This window comes from Drosophila pseudoobscura, chromosome X, assembly GCF_009870125.1.
Source record: "Drosophila pseudoobscura strain MV-25-SWS-2005 chromosome X, UCI_Dpse_MV25, whole genome shotgun sequence".
NCBI lineage: Eukaryota > Metazoa > Arthropoda > Insecta > Diptera > Drosophilidae > Drosophila > Drosophila pseudoobscura.
Genome location: NC_046683.1, coordinates 53,137,114 through 53,156,998, shown reverse-complemented (window position 1 = coordinate 53,156,998; position 19,885 = coordinate 53,137,114). Strand labels below are relative to the sequence as shown.

At 44.9% G+C, this 19,885-nt stretch overlaps 1 protein-coding gene and 1 long non-coding RNA gene across 8 annotated transcripts; one reads left to right on the top strand and one right to left on the bottom strand.

Moving 5' to 3' along the window:
* Positions 1 to 577: 577 nt before the first annotated feature.
* LOC4813758 (uncharacterized) lies at positions 578 to 17,325 on the top strand. 7 transcript variants are annotated; one of them, XM_033383217.1, is made up of 6 exons: positions 578 to 696; positions 2,448 to 3,236; positions 8,584 to 10,151; positions 11,240 to 12,827; positions 12,902 to 13,073; positions 16,612 to 17,325. In XM_033383217.1, the coding sequence occupies exons 2-6, from the start codon at positions 2,735 to 2,737 to the stop codon at positions 16,865 to 16,867; spliced, it is 4,086 nt and encodes a 1,361-aa protein (XP_033239108.1). In that variant the 5' UTR covers positions 578 to 696; positions 2,448 to 2,734; the 3' UTR covers positions 16,868 to 17,325. The 7 variants fall into 7 exon arrangements, with proteins under 7 accessions (XP_033239108.1, XP_033239104.1, XP_033239109.1 ...); XM_033383213.1 differs by having other exon boundaries at positions 8,584 to 10,157; XM_033383218.1 differs by lacking the exon at positions 16,612 to 17,325 and adding an exon at positions 15,168 to 15,568 and having other exon boundaries at positions 8,584 to 10,157.
* Positions 17,326 to 17,833: 508 nt separating this feature from the next.
* On the bottom strand, positions 17,834 to 19,306 carry LOC26534345 (uncharacterized). The gene is made up of 2 exons (XR_001453223.2): positions 18,830 to 19,306; positions 17,834 to 18,752 (listed from the first exon to the last, which is right to left on the bottom strand). It is a non-coding gene; the product is annotated as an uncharacterized lncRNA (long non-coding RNA).
* Positions 19,307 to 19,885: the final 579 nt, after the last annotated feature.

Genomic DNA, 19,885 nt, shown 5'->3' with positions numbered 1-19,885 from the left:
ACAGTCTTAGTTGCACTGAAAGATATGCTCAATCAATATTTGTCTTTACTAAATTTGAAACTCATTTTTTTTATGTAAACCAAACGGAAAAATATTCTTGTATTACTGCTTAGTTCGGGCGATATTTCCAGCTTGCATAAGCTGCTTGCCACGAATCGGTATCTAATGCCATTTCGTGTTAATAATTTGTTTCTTGTAATAAATAATTAAGACGGGCCTTAATGGGATTAATAGATTTGAATTGCGCGCGCATAGTGTGACCATTGTGCGATCGATCGTCGTAATATCATAAAACTCGAGTTCCCGAGCGCAAGAGCAGTGTTACCAGATTAGCTTTTTCACATCAGATCTAGCTGTTTCCAAGTGAAGTAGCGGGAAACAATTTAAAACAGCGAGCAGCAAGAATTCTAAATTTTTAGGTTAGGGATGGGAAACGAATCGACTTTAATATACTCATATTATCTTTGAATACCAAGAATAAAAATAAGAAGTATCAATGAATTGTTATAGTCTTTTATATCAGATGATAGGATTTCAACTTGTTTTTAGTCAGGTTAGCTTAAATTTTCCAAAAAATACTGGCAACACTGGAGAGCGCAAGAGAACGACAATGACACTGAGACTCTCTTTCTGATTGGCACAACAAAAATCCAAAACTTGCAATTCCTGGCGTCGCGTTTCGCGCTTTTCCAGCAAGTAAATTCTTTTTGTAATTTAAAATATTGTGCAAAAGTGTAGTTCGACACGGGCGACGGGTCTGGCAAGAAAAAAACGAATCAGTTGCAGCTAAAAAAAGGGAAAAATATTCAGTGAAAAAGTCAACAATGAACAAGTGCACACAGGGGCGTAAAAAGAAAAAAATTCACGGGCCAGCAAATGCCAATACAAAATAAATTTGTGTGTGGTGGAGGAGGCAAAAACGGAGGCGAGAAAGAGCGAGGAGCGCGCGCATTCTCTCTCGTACGTGTGCTGTGCTCTCTCTCTTATCATTTGGGCGGCAATTGTTCTTGCTTCTGCCCACACTTAAATTTTTTTTTTGTTATTTTCAACATTTCATATTTTAGACAATTTTTTTTTTGTATTACACCTGTTCTCAAGTGGCAAAAAAGAGCGTGTACAAGTGTTTCAATTATAAATAGCGTAAGCGACGCCAGCCCAAGGCCACCACCTGTCGAGTGCATTGTTTACTCGAGCGTGAATTGGCCGTATCCATTCGTTTGCATAAGTCATGCTGATTTGATCGTGAATATTCATTCGATCTGTGAATCCTATTCGTCTTGCAACTACCAGTGGCTTAATTATCTTCTATAAGATGGAAGTTTCTGGCCAAAACAATCAATGCTGCTTCGTGAGAGCGCACAGTAAGAGAGAGAGAGAGAGAGCACCAAAGAGAGTGATTTGTGCTGCCAGACTGTTAAATTTAGTTGCAGTCTTGAATTCCTTCATTTCCCATTACTCCTATATTTAATATAAATGCGTAAGCGTCGTTTTTATTATTGTTTATTTGCGCCAAATATTGGATTTGTAATTTCAGCCCGTATTTTATGGTATCGTTATGTGCGGTTTTCTTTTATTTATAATGCATGCACGCGATATTTAAAAATGAACCAAACAGCTGTTTGCTGTTCGCTCTCTGTAACCATTGTCGCGTGCTCTCGCTCCCTCTCGCTTGTCTCTCCCTCTCACCATCTCTCTCTGCACTTTTGGCCATCACACGCACACACACTGGCACAGCCCCAGCGACGTTTTGTTGTCTGTGACTCTTTCTGACGCCGTTTCTTTTCAGTCCTAACTGTATTAGCGTGAGTAAGCTTTTGGCCGGACAGACGAGCGCGTGTCTAGTAGAATCGGGAATCGGAAAATTCAGAAGTGAGAAACAGAGATAAAGCCAAAAGTTCATTATCAAATGCAACAGAACGAGCGGGACAAAGAAGAAGGGAAAAGAAGAGTGAAAATTAAAAGTGAAAAAAGTCCGAGCGGACGCTGCCCTTGAATTCGTGCGTGTGTGTGTGTGTATGGGTGTGTTCGAGTTGTTTTTTTTTTGTATTTTTGCGTGCGTGCCTTTGCTTCCAAAATTGTTCAATGTAAAAATAAACATTCGATTAGGTTTTTAAAACAAAAGCAACCTTGAAAAGGCACCCAAGAAGCATCGACGAGCGGGCAGCGCTCTTTCAGCTTTTGCTTTCGACACGGCCGCGGCTATTTTCGTGTGAAAGAAATGCCTGCCCTGCCGCCTGAATCGCCTAAATCGCCTGAATAGCCTGAATAGTTTTCCCAAGTGTCCAATCGGAAAAGTATTCGCAGAACAATTGGAAACACTCGCGCTCGTGTGCGCCTTCCTTAACCTGAAACTCGTTAATTTTCCGAAGCGGTTGCATCCTGTGTAGAATCGTATTCTTGAATTTATGTAACCTTCATCTCCTGTCCTGCCCTTTACTATCCACAAGGCAAAAACAACGTTCAGGAATTCGCAGGAGCACCCCTCACGCACAAAAATTTGGTCGCAGCGGTGGTGGTGGCAGCATGGAGTAGAAGAGGCACGCCACGCACGCCACAAAGGAGCAGGAGCAGGAGCAGCCCGGAAGGCGGCGCAGGAATGAAGCGCTTATGAATTAACTAATTAAAAAGAGAAAGCCGGCGTAAATAGGCGTTAGCCCGTCATACAATCCGTTAGAGAAAACCAGATACATTGTCTCCTGAAATAGCATCGATAGACACGGCTCCGTGGCTCAGAATGACATCATACGCAAATGACACAACGACGACCACAACCACAGCAGCAGCAGCGGCGGCTGCCGCAGCGACTGGAGCAGGAAATGCAGCAGCAACGGCAGCAGCCGGCGCAACCCAGGCGGGCGTAGGAGGCGTGGCTGGTGCAGTTGAATCATCGAAAGTCAAGGCCAAGAGCGGGGATACCCTGCGCATTGGCCGTGGTGGGAGATACAGCGACGAGGACGGCAACAGCTCTGATGGTCGGGAGAAGACCGACACCACGCCCGAGAACATCAAGAAGATAGCCGAGATCATGGACCAGACTGCGGATAAGGTTGTCTCTGGGCCGGCCACGCCCCAGACGCAGCCTCCGCCTCCGCATTCGCATTCGCATCCGCCCCTATCGCCCCGCCATCAGCTGCTGAGTCAGGTGAATCCGGGCTCTGTGGGCCTGGGCGCTGCCATCGATGAGTCAAGCGGCAAGTTCTGTCTTGGCAAGCCGCCGCCATCGCCGGCCGAAAAAGGTGAGCAAAATGGAAGAAGCAGCAGCAACAACAACAAAAACAACAACATTAACCACTTTGACAATTGGCTAATTTGCACATGTTGTTGTTGCTTTTTTTTAAAGTTAATTTGAATTTTTAATGAAGTTATTTTTTGTGCGAGGGGCGAGTCTTTGGCCACGGCTAAGCACAAATATTTATTGCAATAGTCATGCCTGCCGCCACACACAGACACACAAACACACACACACACGCACCTTGATTGTGTGTGCACAGTGGGACAAATTCTCGTTTCTGTTTGCGGGAAAGTGGAATGGGATCAACAGCCTTCGCAGCGCGGAGGCAAGTGACATCAGCTGTGCTGTGCGATTTTTTTTGTTAATGAGAATTTATGGCAATTTGCGACAGAAGCAAGGAGTCGTCCAATAAGCCTGCGTACAAGTACAGTGAAAGCTCGCCTGAGGGGCGATGGGTGAAAATAAATTCCATATATTGTGGGAGTACTCTTCTGGTTTTCGCCTTAAACAGCTTTCACTGTCTTTCGCACCAAATGGAATATGGAAACAAGACGTATAGAATGGGAATGAGAATAAAGAGTGAATAATCTCCAAAAGAAATCTGGTATAAAATAAAGATTTCAAAGTATTGGAAGAGTGGGAGAATAATTGTTAAGGATTCAGATTTTCCAAATGTTGAAGCAATCCTGAGGACAATCTATAAAGAAGCTCATTCTAAACTTCTCCAAAAATGGGTGTTCTCCATAGGTTTTCTAATCTGCTGAGATTCACTTGTTCTGTTTTTGTTGATGAGATCATTGAGCTCTGTTCCAAATCTATTTCTCTTTGGGTGGTTTTCTGGACTGTTATTTCCCTGTTCTGTAAAAAGTCAACGAGCAAATGTCCCAAAAACAGAGATCCTTTAAAAGGCAACGCTGCAATAAAGAAACGAAAATTTCCCCACTCGAACGCAGCACCAGGGCCTGTTAAGGTAAACAATTTCCATAATTTGGTTAAAAATATAAACGAAAACAATTTCAATATTCAGCAGATTGCCCGTGGAGCTGTGGAAACAATTGTGTCTAGGAGATTGCCAGCCTGTTCTTTGTTTCCAACTAAATATTTGTGTGTTAATATTTATAAGCCCGACACAGACAACATTCAATGGTGTCTGTATCTCAATAACCTCCAATCGATCACCGATCACCGGCCACCGGCCACCGTCTGTGGGTCTGTGGCTGCCGCGCTGAGTCATCCCCATCGAGCGACAGCCCCGCTCCCCGCAAAAGTCTTGTTTTTGGCGAATGAATTGCGTGCATGGAATATGTGGAATGAAAATGTTGTGTGTGAGATAATGGCCCGGCGACTGCTGAAATTGTGTAAGATTTGGCAAAGCTCAAAGCCCAACAAAACTGATAGCAGCAGCAACAACAAAACGCCAGATGTGAAATGCCACATTTATGAGAAACAAATTGGAGCACCCACCTTGTGAAGGAAGGTGGTGATCTGGGACTGGGACTGGGACGGGACTGGGACTGTGTGCTGCCTTGAAGTACGTGTACCGCTGACAATGGGGCCAAAAAGTGAGCCAAAGTGGATTATGTCATGCGGGGAACATATGATTCATTCAGCCGAAAAGGGGGACTATCTATGGGTGCCTTTGTTCTTTTGGGGAAACGGTCAAATGGCTGTCGCTTTGTTATGGATATTTCCTTTCAAATGTCTTATTCCTTTTGCGAAAATGATCAGCTATGATCGGCTGTCGACTGGTTGTTTGGTTGGTTTCCAAACTGTTTTATCTTTTTATTATTCCCCGATTGCCCGATGGCAAAGTACAACAATTGATAAACCCAAACCATATGGCTTTAGATATACTCTATATGATGTTTATGTTTTCCCTGTACCTCTCTTTACCTATCAGATCCGAATCTTTATAAATGTGAAACATTAATTCTTGGCAAGCCTCCAAAGGGGGGCCCTCCGCTGTGGCCTTGTTCCCAAATTGATCGTGTTTAGGCCTGCTTAATTGGTTGATCAAAATTTGGGTGTTTCTTGTCAGGGGAATGTCTTGGGAAATTTGCAGAAATATTTCAAGAATTTCGTTAACGTAAGGTGTCATAAAAAGTGCCACAAAATATATATAAAATGTAGAACTTTCTATATTTATTTGGACTAAAAGTTGTGTGGGATAATATCGATATTCCACATTTAGATGTCTCTGTCAGAAGACTGTGGAAGATCTCATTGAACCACTTCCCATCAAAATTCTCGTTCAACTCTCGAGCACTCAAAGAGGATCTCAAGTGTATAATGAAACACCCCACACACGCACACACACGCACACACAGAGCGGCACACAATACCGTCATCAGGCCAGACAATCATCGATAACAATAATCACGACAAACGACCGCGAGTCCGATGACCTCATTCAGAGATGACAGATGATGATGCCGATCGGCGGACGGACGCTTTCTCCGCTCAAAAGATATTAATATCCATATTCCCAATAACATTTATTTAAATGTGAAAAGTGAATTCATTAGGCGATTGTTTTTCGAACAGTGCCACAAAAAGTGGAACTAAAAACCGAAGCAAAATCTTTATGATTGAATAGTCGCGCATGACGTAAGACGCGCACCAATGCAATTAGCAAACCCAATTAGAAACCAATTGGAGCGACCATGCTGCTGGCCTGCCCCTTCGATTAGCAGCGTGTGAAATCGTTATCGATCGTCGCCGCGATTACCGCAGAGCTGCATTCGAAAATCCCACCATAAAAACAAGCGATGGAAAAGGCGGCGGGCGGTCGGACGGTATCCACTGATCGACTTTCCAAAACGGCAACAAAACAGCTAAACGAAAAAACCAAAAGAAAAAAAGAAAAAAAAAATACGTATTGCACTGTAACTACGTTTTGTTTTATTTATTGCAAAAAAGTAAAAGCGATACACAAACCCCAACAAAAGACTCGGAACGGGCCACTACGCGGCAATGGCCAACAGCAATAATAATAATAATAATAGCACTCGCAGTAATACTCGACATTTGTGCCAACAGTTTTCAATTGTTGGTTGGTCGGACGGAGAGTAGGAGAGAGGCAGAGGCAGAGGCAGAGGCAGAGGACAGTCTATAGAGAGGAGAGGGCAACGATAACTCGACTGCAGAGACATTTTATGGCCATGCACAGTGGGCAGCGTAATTACCGTTAGTCGGTACACGCATTGCGGTCTATTGTCTATCGGTGATCGCTCGTTCAGCACTGTACATTCGAGTGTTTCCTGCCCAATTAGTAGATTGCAAATTTAGTGATCTAACAAGCGCATAATGAACGCCGTTCTACTTTGAATCTAGAAACCAAGCCAAAACGAATCCAAGTAATCGTTGTAATCGAATAATGGAGGTTCGTTGAACCGATTCCATGCGATTACAGATGTCTCCTGCAGTAATATCCCTCTGATTGGATATGAAAAGATTGGATCACTCAAGATCATTATGGATAATCTGTTACCCCTTTCCAAAAAGCTGGTTTGGTATCTGAGAATTATAAGGAAATATTCAAGAATTTGGCTTAGATTAGAGGAAGCCCAAGCGGAAGACCTAAAGGGAAAATAATAATAAGTAATATTACTCAAATGGTCGAATGCACATCAATCAAGAGCTAAAGTTCAAGTGTAACTAATTAATTTTAAATATTTTAAACATCGGAGAATCTTTGCTGAAGGTACAATTATTTTAATGATTTAATATGTGTTTTTAGAAACACGAAAACAAAATGAAAATGGGGTTTATTAGAAGGATAATTGTATGCCATTAAGGTTTGAATATGATTTTTGGGTAGCGCTCGTATCGGATGGGGTTTAAAGCCAGCAAAACTTCGGAAGTTCTACAGCCGTATGATGTTCTGTTCAATCCCTCAGAATGTGTGTTAAAATAAATAGATAATTAATATATCAACACTTGAGAATACTTTTGTTACTCCCCAGTAAAGCGTAATAATAATTGCGATATTATCACCTTGGCTGTACGCTTTGTTGGCCATCTACTTGGCCCATATTTGGGTTACCCTGATTATTGGCAACAAATTAACGGCGATAATTATGGTTCGCCCAAATATGGTTATTGATTATTCGTGACCAGAAACTACAGAGACACAGATACAGATACAGACGGAAGCACACACAGACGAATGTTGTGGATATTTTGAAATCTATTGTTGGATCGGACATCTTGCAAATACAATTCGTGGCGTACCAAAAACTGTTTCAAACGAAACGGAAGCCACCTGCAAAGCGGAGCCAAAGTCTGGCAGAGCGTGAAACTTTTGTTTCGACTGGGTTACCGGACCCCGCACACACCCTTACCCGTACCCTTACCCGTACCTGTACCTTCCCCCGAAACGTACAAGTCGAAACCTACAATTGACCGAAATCAGCGAACTCTAACCTTCACTTGGGTGGGGGGGGAAGGCCCTACATATGTACGTGGACGGACACCCTGCCATAGATCACGATTCCGAGTGGCGGCCCCCTAGACGGACGGTTGGGCTTCCTCGATTCTCTCTATAGAGGCAGGCGGCGGCATAGAGAGTGTGTGCCACTTGGCGTGGCAAAACCTGAAAGCAAATTGTTTGATTTTCTTCTTTGCTTCTGCTTTTGCCGCGGAAATGTATAGAAATTTACGGAACGGAAGCAGTGGGGGATCGTCGGGGCCTGCGGGTGGGCGGGCTGCTACTTTCGGGGCCCTACAATCGGATGAACTTGAGCCCGAAAGCGATGTCCATCCGGGCTCCCATAAAGAGAGCGGGCCAAATTAAAGCGGGCCTTAAATGGCGCTCATTTCATTAGAAAATATAACATTTAATTGGATCTGTTCTTTAAAGGAAGACATGCACATATAGGGCAAGGGCTTATTTCCCTTAAAACTAGTTCAAACTTGGGATAATATATACTAGTAGCCCTTGGCTGTTAAAAGTGCTATAGTTTCCACAATCTGCACTGAACATCGCTCGTTTGTGGCAGAGATTTAAAGAAAGGCATTGTCTGAAGGGCTTTCAGCTTTTATAATGATCGGATATTGTTGAACAGGTGTTACTCCAAACTGAAGGGGCTCCTAGGGTGCATCTCCACTTCTAACTCCCTTCTAGTGGGCGCCCAACACCCTCAATTGATCAGAACCGTTCCTGGGCGGTATCTTTCTCTGTTGCTTGCCACTTTATGTTGCATGGAGTTCACTTTAATTTACTCTTGCCGCTTAGTTTCGTTTTCACCGCTCTTAAATGGTAATAATAATAACTGTGAATAAATGCTAATTAAATTGTTTGTCTGCTTCTGCTTCTGATTCCGATTCCGATTCTTCTCTCTCCGTTGCAGCGGCGGCAGCACAGACCAGAGCGAGCCACCAGAAGCATCAGATCGGGCACGCTCGCTCCAACAACAGCAACAGCAACGACAGCAGCAGCAGAGTGTGCGCCGGCGAGGCAGAGGAGGAAGACAACTCGACCGAATCGAACTCAACGACGACTGCCACGAAGCAGGCCCTGGCCTTCACCATCGACCACTTTGAGGCCTCGGAGAACGATGCTGCGGCACAGGCGGCCCGCTACAAGACCATGATGGAGCGCTTCCAGAACCGACACAAGCGTGGCGCCTCCATGTCCAAGCTGGAGACGGAGAATGCCACCACCACGACCGGGACGAACAGCGGCGGCGGCAGCGGCAGGCACTCGCAGAGGAGCAGCCTGGACGCCGGCAGCAGTATGGCCGACGACATGTCCACGCCCACCTCCGAGCAGGCGCCGCAGGTGAGGCTCCGAGTGCGCGAGAGGAGTGCCTCCCGGGTGCGAGACGCCTCCAAGCGGCACAGCTGGTCGCCACGTAGCTCGGGCACTACAGCCCCAGAGCCAACGGCCACGAGTCGTCCAGCTAGCAAATCGAAGCTGCCACCGCCGGCCTCTGCCAAGGGAGCCGCCAACCAGGTGGCCAACCGCACCGCCAACCAGTTCACGCCCCGCTCCACCGCCATGCAGCTGGCCCTCAGGCATGTGGAGATGCTGTGCCCGCAGCCACCGCTGGCCGATGGCAAGCCCCTCTCGGAGGACGCCGTCAGCGAGGCGGGCACCTACACGCTGGACGGCGACAACTACACGGAGGAGCAGAAGGATCTCATGAACATCGACCGCAATGCCGCAGCGGCGGCAGCCAAAGCCGCAGCCGCAGTAGCAGCAGCAGAAGCAGCAGCAGGAGCCGCGGCGGGAGTAAAGATGCGCCCGAAGCAGCTGCCGGTTAAGTCGAATCGAGGCAGCAATGTGCTGGAGGTGAACTTTTACCACGAGACGCCGCTGCAGGAGCACCCGCCGCAGCACCAGCAGCAGCAGCCACAGAAGAGCAGCACGGGTGCCTATCTCGATCAGCTGAAGAGTCGTGTGCTGCGCCAGCAGGCGCCCCTGTCGCCACCCACTCCGCCCTCGCCGGCGGCCGATGTGGGCTGCTTCACCAGCGTCACCACCAGCGGAGTGCTGGCCAAGCAGCGGGCCCTGGACACGCATCCCAACAAGCTGACGCGCCACAGCCACAGCCACAGCCTGTCCACGTCACAGATCGACAGCTCCGAGTACGTGAGCAACGAGGCCAAGCTGCGCCACACCCAGGCCCTGTCCGGCTCCGCCACGGATCGGCAGAAGGCCGAGTACCGCCTCAATGTGTTCACCACCAGCACCACCCAGCAGCAGGCACCCCATCAGAAACAGCAGCATCACCAGCTGCCGGAGACGCCGCCCACGCCCACACAGAGCTCGGACACGGCCCTGATGCAGACCGCGCAGACGAAGCAGGACTGGATCCAGGAGTGGGCGCGCAACGCACGGGCACGCAGTCTCGCGCAGGATGTGAGCGGCACGAGTGCCAGTCGACGCCAACAGCAGGCCCAGGCCCAGGCCCAGGCACAGGTGAGCCATCATCAGGGGGAGTATCAATGGGGCTTATCCCCCCCAGTCTTTTTCTGATTAATCGTCTCGAAGAACTCATTTAATTTGCTAATTTTTGGTCAGATTTTAATGAGTGAGTCGTCTTTAGCGAGGGCTCAGATTTAAATTAATTTGGCTTACCTCTGACATTGATTAAGTGAGATCCGCGAACGTAAATCTGAAATTCTAGATTGCGATGTTAAGATCTAGAATCGGAAAGAAATCTGGTCTGGTGTTCTGTGTAAATAAGGGGAGTGATTCATTTTCAATGAATATACGGCAATCATTGTTTTTTAATGTAATTATCTTTAGTAATGAATGAGGATTAGTTATCGAAATCATCAGATTCTATTCTATTGAAACTAAATCGTTTCTTAACTAAATTTGAACTAGTAGAATCTTTTCTACACAGAATGTTTCTTTCCCGCATTCATCATATATACAACACAACTGTATTTAAATGCAGCCCTTTCAAGAATTTCAGTCCACAGTATTAGAATCTGTTCTGGAATCTCTAATTTTGAATAGTTTTCGGAATTTCTTGGCCTTCTCCCACGTTTTCTACATGAAATGTAAAAACGAAGACATTCTTAGCAGAGACACGAACCCATGCACATTCTCATGTAAAAAGCGTGTAACATTTTCATTGGCAGCCCCGTAGCACCATTTTAGCATCCAATGGATAGTCCTGACGTGCATGAAAATCCTCTCAAATCAGACAGTCATTTAAAAAAAAGTCATTTAATACTTGGGAAGAACAAATATATGCAACTTTGAGTCGAATGCTTCGCCATGGACATATGTAGTTGGGATGTAGATAAGTTCTAGGGAAAATGGCAGCTACATTTTAATTTAATTCTTCTTTTCGGGTTAATATCTCCGTTTTTTATACGTTTAAAATGGCACGGCATGCCTCTTTGTCAGGCCAAGAATATCCCTAGTTTATGGGGATCAATCTGTGACAAATATCTAAAGCAAATCACCTGAAATGGACATGGAAGAGGAGCAGTACCTCAGTTCTCACCTAATAAACGCTTTCGTACCGCTCTCTCTACCCGAAACAGCAACTGATGACACGCAGCTACAACTGCTCGGACACTGGCGGAGATTCGCTCACCGACGACAGCCTCAGCCTGTACAACCAGCAGCGACAGTATGCGGCCGCCGCCAAGCTTAATCGCAGTCTAGCGGAGCGCTACCGGCTGCTGGGCGACTGCGACTACGCCAGCGATCCGGCGTTGTGCAGTCACGGGGGCGGAGGAGGACTGGGGCCGGGGCAGGCGGTGGAGCCGCCGTATAAGCCGCCCAAGAGCCCCAGCAAGATACCCTCGCCGCTGCACACGCTGGGACGTGGGCGCAGTGCCAGCCGGTCGCGGCCGCAGACCGATGCCTATCTGGAGCAGACGGCGGCGGCCATCAGCAACCTGCAGCAGTCGCTGTCGCGCAGGAGCTCCGTAAAGTCGCCGGCACAGAGCAGTCCGCAGCACAGCCTGGAGGCAGGGGCGGGCGGTGGCTACCGGAGATCGCCGCTGCACCGGGCGCTCATGACCAGCAGCATCAACGAGGCGCAGCTGCAGCTGCTGACGAGCGGAGAGTACCTCCTGAAGCAGCTGCGGCGCCGCAAGAACTCTCTGGACGATGTGGAGCACGTCGAGCACTTGTACCGGCACGAGCACGCGTACGAGAAGTCGCCGCCTGAGGCGGCTGCCCCGTTGTCGCCGCTGCGTCGATCGAGCAGCTTCCAGCAGCAGCAGGGGCAAGGGCAGCATCCGGTGCGGCAGGCCCGACCCAACTTCCAGAACCTGTACACGCCGCCCGCGGCCCGTCACGCCCACGCCCTGAGCATGGTCCAGCAGCTGAAGAAGTCGGCGAGCAGCAACAACTTCGACCAGGCCTACAGCGACTACGACAACGAGCTGCAGTACTACATCAACGACGAGGACGAGTTGGGCACCACCGGCGCCTACTACTCCAGCAACGAGGAGGACGAGGTGGAGGAGTCCCAGGGCTCGGTGCCGCTCACCAACACGCGGATGAACAAGGCCCTGCTCATGCGCATCGAACGGAGCAAGCAGCGGGTGGCGGGCACCGGACAGACCCAAGCCAAGCCCTCCTCAGCGCCGGCTGGCAAGCTGAGCACTGCCCAGGCAGGGGCAGGCCTCGTGGCATGCCCCAACACGCCCGAACTGCCGCGACGCGGCATCAGGAGTGCCTCGCGGGCGGCTCCCGGCTCTGGGCCCAAGACCCGCCAGTCGATGCCGCGCGAGACGAGCTTGAGTCGATTGGCCCAGCAGGTGCCCAGCTCCCTGGCCAACGCCAAGAAGCAGCTGCTGCAGACGGCCAACGCCAGCGTGGCTGCCGGTGCCAGGGAACAGCGAGTGCAGCCCAAGTATATGGACATTTCCAAGTACAAGCCGGCGCAGTCGAACAGCTTTCTGCGGAAGAACGACGCCAAGAGCACGCTGAAGCCGTCGGACCAGATGAAGCGCAGTCCCAGTGCCAGCTCCATGGGCCTGAGCCGGGGCGAGGGCACCCGTGCCAGCAATCGCAGTGTGCGGAGCACCGTCTCCGCCATGAACTCCAGTACCACGTCCCTGGGCGGCAGCAATTCCGGTAACCGGGCCTCTTCCGCTGCCCGACGAGATGCCTCAGGTTAGTGGATTCTTTTTGCACACAAATTGCCCACAATTTCAATAATACAATACAATAATGCTTGAATCTTTCAGTTAACAAGCAAAAGGAGGCCGAGATGGCCATGTGGAAGCGTCGTTCGACATACGACCCCATGAAGGCGGCAGCCGAGGATCGTCGCAGGAAGGAGGAAGCGCGTCGTGCCCAGAACCAGACGCAGAGTCAGCAACAGATGAACGACGAGGCCGATGAAGTGCCTTTCGAGAGGTAATTTAGATGGTCCGCCAAGTGGCAAGGCGTCCAAGGGTTTCGTTTCCCCCGATTCCCACTCTAAAATATATCATATCTGTAGGTGATTCGAATGTGTTAAATCCCCAACTCGTTTGTTCTTAGTCCAACCCCTCCCCGAATACCAGAGTGTTTTGTTCTTACCAAGAGGTGTTTTTTTTTTGTGATATAAGAACAAGGAATGAATACTCCAATTAGAATTTGTTTATAAGAGAATCCAGGCACAATCGTTTACTAGTTAACGTCAGGAATGAGATTTGTCTTAGTTCATTATAGACTTTTGGTGTGAGAAATATTACCTAGCGAAGAAATAGCAAAGAGTTTATACTAGTAAAAGCAAACTTCTAGAACAGTTCCTTTTTTATTCTATTATCCTATATTCTCTGCAATTAAGGAACCCCTTTAAAAGGTATCAATGCACATGCATTCATGTTTTTGTGTCTTCAGATAACCGTTTTTTATCAACGGTACTCAAAGAATTTGGGGATATATTAGTTTTGTGATGGATGTGAATGTGCATAGATGTCTAGATCTCAGAGACCATTAGAGCTAGAGCATTAAAGAGTTTGTAATATGGCACTTTTACATGTGTAAATCTGGGTCATACACCCTTTTAAAGAAAACTGAAAACACAGTCATAGAGAAAGACCATATCTACCAGATTGGATCATTATTATAGCCAGAATGAATAATTCAACTCATTCTCTCTCTATCTCTTTCTCTCTCTCACTCTACCCCGTGCGCCCTCTGGCGGAGGTGAACAAGATAGCCATACAGCTGCTGGTGGAAAGAGAGAGAGAGACAGATATAGCGGAAAAATGGCAACAAATAAAATATTTTCAAATTCGAATAAAATTGGACAATATGTATTGGGTGAAAAGGGGATATACGAAGTGTAATTCTCTCTGTTTTTACCCTATCTCATGAAAAGTTCGAACCAAATTGAAATAGTTCCTGTTTGGGAACAGCGATACCAAAAGACAAAGAGAGAGAGAGAGAGAAAGAATTAAATATAAAATATATAGTATAGGTTACATAAATCATAAGTGTATAAGAGTATAAGAATAAAAGTATAAAACTCGAGCCGCGGCCCCTGCCGCGTTACTGAATTTTATGTTAGAAAGGAGAGGGCTTCAGGTCCTAAGAAACAGTCTCATGTTTTACTAGTAAAAGTTACTAGTTAATCTAGTTATACTTGTAAAAAGCGTCTCAAGTCGCTCTTTTTGTAATCTCTTAATCCTTTCCTACATTTTTGAACAGATCAATACTATTTTCAATTGAAGAATTCCCTTAAAAGGTATCAAGGCATATGCCATTAACGTGTTTCCTATGAAGATATATGTAGCTTGGAATAATAGTTTTGCTCAGACCATTCAAGAATAATCTAGACAGCTCTTGAACATCGGGTTTCTCTCATTTAGATCCCACTCAAATGTCAATTGTGGCAAATACTTTCCATACTATATTTTAGCTGCTTAGATATCACTCATCGTACAATATGTAGTACTCCTCCCAGAAGGAGGGTTTCAGATGCCTAGATTCATAATTATTTATTCTCTCAATACATTACGTTTCCCTCTAGTAAATATGTTAGCTTTAAGCAGACTCTGTTGAACTTTCTCGATTTGATTTGTGATTTGTAACATTATTTATTTTGGTTCTTTTACCATTAGCCTAAGGTTGTGGGTAATATCGCGGCTAGAGGTAAAGGTGCGTTTCGGCCATAGCCACTCAAGTCACTTAATACGTATAGCTATCCATATAATCCTAAAACTACTACTCTACATATATCTCTCATGAACCACCCTTCTTAGCTTAGATACTTATGATTTCGTTTTGTGCCTTTGGTTTAATCTCAGTAATCGCCACGGAGCGCACAAGCAGCGAGCGCTGTATCTGTATCTGAAATCTAAGATCTGTATTTGTATCTGTAACACCGCTCTAATAGGAACTAAGTCGTAAATGAAGCAACATTCTGTAATTATTGTTTCGCTAATTGATTTCTTTCTCTTTTAATTTCTGTACACCCAACACTCGACACCTACAACGAATCGAATCGAATCGAATCGGTAGACCATCACGCTCTCACTATCGCCGTGGACAGTTATGACCTGCGGAGGGCGTGCTAGTTACCGACTTCTGAGACACCAACCAAAAGAACACAGACCACAACCAAACCAAACATTCAATCAGCTATCTTTCCACCAACAAACCAAGCCAAAAAGAAAAACCAAATACTTTCCACTACCAACACATGCCACATGATCTAACACCCACACACACACGCGGTGCAAGAGCAGAAGCAGAAGAAGAAGCAACAGCAGCAGTCGCAGCCGCAGCCGCAGCAGCCTGAGAGCCACAGCAGATTGGGACACTAGAGGCAGTTCTAGTGCTAGACACAGTCCGCACCAAATCGAATCGAATCGAATCAAATCGAACAACGATCTATCTATCTATCTCGTGGTATACACCAAGTACGATTTTCCCATGCAGCATGCAACATGCTACATGCTACATGCAACATGCAACGACAGCAACAGCAACAACGACAACGACCCCGAGAAGCCGCGCTGCCAGCCATGGGCTGCCAATGTAATAGAGAAGTCACTCAGAACAACTGTTGTATAAATACTGTTCGACTTTTATGCATAAATATCCATCATTTTGTTGCTGTTTGCAATTGTGTTGTGCAATTATCTCTCGACCAGTTTGTTCAGTTCGTTCGTACGTTCGTCAGTTCGTTAGTTTCTTTGTCTTGTGCGCGCGGCTTTCATTTGATTATCTTTTTTTTTTTCGTTTTTGTTTTTGGCTGAGCAACCGAATCGCAAAGTGCTCTTGAAGATCGAAAAGCAATAACCAAACTGCATCAGCTCTAACTTTACATAAATGCATCATGAAAAGCTTCCATTAATATCTCATGGTTTGAACTCTGATTGGCCTGCAGAATAATGGATTGAAGGGGGGACACTTCTGAAACTATTCGAAATTTGTTCAAATTCAAATCATTCAGTTCCCAAAGCGATCTTCCCTCTGCAACTCTTCTAACTATCTAACCAGCCAACCAGCCAACTAGCCACATACGAATGTGTATAGTACATATAGTTTGTTCCCTAATAATACTAAAAATTTGTTGTTTGTTAATTGCTCAAAACTTGTACAAATGTTTGTCCTGTTTGTAACTTAACCGATATCACATCTACCACACACACCCCTAACAAGCTAACACTCAAAGCCATAAGCCATAAGCCATAAGCCATAAACCAGCCAGTAGACCAAGCTAACAACACATACTCACTCAACCAACCAGCATACCCCACCCACATACTAGACAAAGATTAAACGCTTTCTTTAGACCTCTCCCCAGAGGTAAACCCACCCGATGATCGAGTAAATACACATAACACCCATCCAAATTGTTTGCATTTCCAACTATATATATACATTTAGAGAAGCTATACTACAGTAATATCTGTTGAATGAGATGGAAATACTAATCGCAGCTCTTTGTGTTCGACAGTGTGCTGCGCCCAAACAACAATATGACTATCACGGGCGGGGGCCACGGCTACAGTCCCCGAAACTCTGTGGAAAACGACGCCTGGACGCTTGGTGAGTCCTCAGAGTATGGCGAATATGTGGACGACTACGATGAGAACGACGAGGCGGAGGCAGAGGCAGAGGCAGACGAGGAGCACGACTATGTGGGCCAGGAGTCCGATGACGTGTTCGAGAGGGAGTCTGCCGAAACTGCGGCCCAGGGCAGTGCCGAATAGGCCGCAAGAACAACAACATCAACAGCAAAAAGAACAAGAACACAAAGCGAAACCAGCAACAGTGATACATAGATTCGATATATACATAACTATATATACATATATATGTACAACATATTGTATTTCTTAGAGATCGATGGAACCTTCTCTGAGTTGGATCATACTGCAAATACTAGATCCTTCATTCTGCCCATTCGATTTATTTGTACTTTGAATGGCGCGAGTATCATCGAATAACCAAATAAACAGAATATGCTTAGCGATAGAAAGTTAATGCTGTCCAAAAATGCCATAAACAGAAATGCTTGTTCAAAAGAAGAAATTGTTCAAAATCTAAACAGGAAACCGTATTAATTGTAAAAGAACAACAGCATAGATTATAGCCAATCGATTCCGTTTCCGATAACAAATTCAAGTCTCTTCAGTCTTCAATTTTGCTTATGGTGCAATACACACACTCTATGAAGGAAAACTAATACTCAGAAGTGGCCCGGCCCAGCTATTGTCAGCGGTTCGCGACCAAGTGCTACACAAATATTTGTATTATAAGAATTGCTGATCCCCCATCGGGACAACGGACCACAAGGAATTGAATTAATTTGTAATTTGTGCTAAGATCAGTTCTCTCTTCGACCGGTTATATGCTAACAAGAAAATTCAAGGAATTAGTTCATTTTGTCGTAGGATTTTGTAGTTACTCATGAACTCATGTCTGTAGGTTTTTTGATACACTTATGTACGAGCATGTATGTATGGTATGTGCGAACAGAACACGCAATGGAAGGTAGCTTACATAACTAGTTATGATACGATCTAGTTTTATATATGAACATGCAATGGAAACACTAGTTGTACTACATACTACATATATTGTATGTGTATGCAGAGATCTGCATAGTATATTTACGGAGCATATGTGGTATTTGCTTTTAAACTAACTAAAACTAAATTGTTTAAGTTTTTTTTTTTATTGTTTTCGAAACTGCAAAACAGAATTAGCATAGCAGTCAACCAGTGGTGTCGGTGTCCATATATATTCGCAACTGCTCGTGGCCTTTTATCTGGAGTCGTTTGGGTGGGATAGCAAAATAGATTTTAACCGAATAGAACTGAAGGAATTATAAGTTATAATACGGTCCATGGAATATCGTTTAAAGATAGTTTAAAAAATCCAGCACTCAACAGATAATGTCCTGCCATTCGGAATGTCCATTGATGGGGTTTCCCGAGCAGTTGCCCGATTTTAAAACACACATCTATTATTTACTATTTTAAAGAAAATTTAATTTTAACACAAGGAAAAGTAAAACTGATCAACAGCCGTCTATAACATTTTTAAAATTTGTATATTTTAAGTATTTAAACAATGATGAACGAATTGTTTACCGTATTGTGTCCTATTTCTTGTTATTTGATTTCGCGAATATTTTTAGATAAACAAAAATAAACGAATGAAAAATACTATACACATTTGCCAAATACAGTTTTGTTTGAATGGAAATTATTGGGAAAGATCAATGAATTTCGCAGTTCTACGAGGGTTCTAGGTTACTGTGTGGCCTTCAAAAAGCTGAATAAATGAATGTATAGATGAGATATTGTTGTGCTCTATTCGTATCGTATCGACAGGATAAATATCATAAAAGTCTGGAGTAGACACCCTTGGAATTCCGTTGATATGCCTTTTGGTCACAGTTAATCCAAAACTAACAGATCCTTGAGGGTAAGATCAATCCTAGACTCTCTTTCTTGCACCTTCAATGCCTGGCAATAATCCATATCTCTGAGCAATAGAGCCCCCTCCCAACTTAGTTCAAGGCTAAAAGTGTAACAATTCCGTAAATCCGTGAATACTCGTACTCGTAAAAGTATGAATGTATTTTGGCTGAAAGTAAACAAATTACGAAAGTGGAATTTGTAAAATGCAAACTCTCAGATAAACAATATTTGAATTTTAATTACAGAACAAAAACGAAGCAAAATTTCGTTTATATGTATGGGGCGTGGGGGAATGTCCGTCTGGAGAGGGGAGTGGGTGCTCTGCTGCTTGGTGGTGGCTTGGTGGCTGTAGGATAAAAAGGAAACGTCAATTAGATTTTGTGTAACATCGAAAGCACAACAAAAACAAACCAAACAAGTGGAAAGAATGATGCAATGGGAGGGGAGGAGGATACTCTACACCTACAGATACTCTGTACTCATTTGTATATATGATTAATAGATATATTGTATCTATTGTTCCTCTATAATTCATTGAGGGATCTACTAGTGATATTCCCATTTTCTATTCTCATATGGATCCTACGCTAAAGCCTTAAATACCCCCATATCTGAGGGGTAGCAAGTGTGAATAACAAGAATTTCCCCGACTCTTGGTGTGAGTGTAATGCAGAGACTGGACGGCCCCATGATGGATGAGATATATGGAGGAGTGGGAGAGAGGCAGGGAGCGGAGGAGGCCAGCAAATAGCACAATAAAATGAAGCAAAACTAATTAAATTATATAAAATATAAATGAAAACAACGAGCTCCAGCGCTAAGGCAAAACAAATAAAACACCCCATAAATATTTATCAAAGTAGAAACAAAACGAAACAATTTCATGCTGAAAAAAGCAGTTTCGAACCCCAGAAATAATCAAATTAAACATTTTGCAATACAACTAGTAAATATTCAAATAAATTCGTATGCATTGGGGAAATGCTTAGCTGAAAACGAATTTGAATAAATGTTTGCGTACGTGGTACGGCATTGATGGCTCTATCAATTAGTAGTATTATTTAAATGGATTTAATCGGATATCGCACGTTTAGAATGTATGATTGGAAAAACTATCGTTTCAACAATGCAATCCTACCATAGCTATTCTGCAAATAGTACATAAAATCGGTAAAGAAGCGCTCTCGCTCTAACCATTTGATCCATCGTCTTGGGCCGTTACATAAGGAACAATTCTGAACGAAAAGACAAAAACGGGAGACCAAGGAAAATAATACATAAGTATACGATAACTTGCAC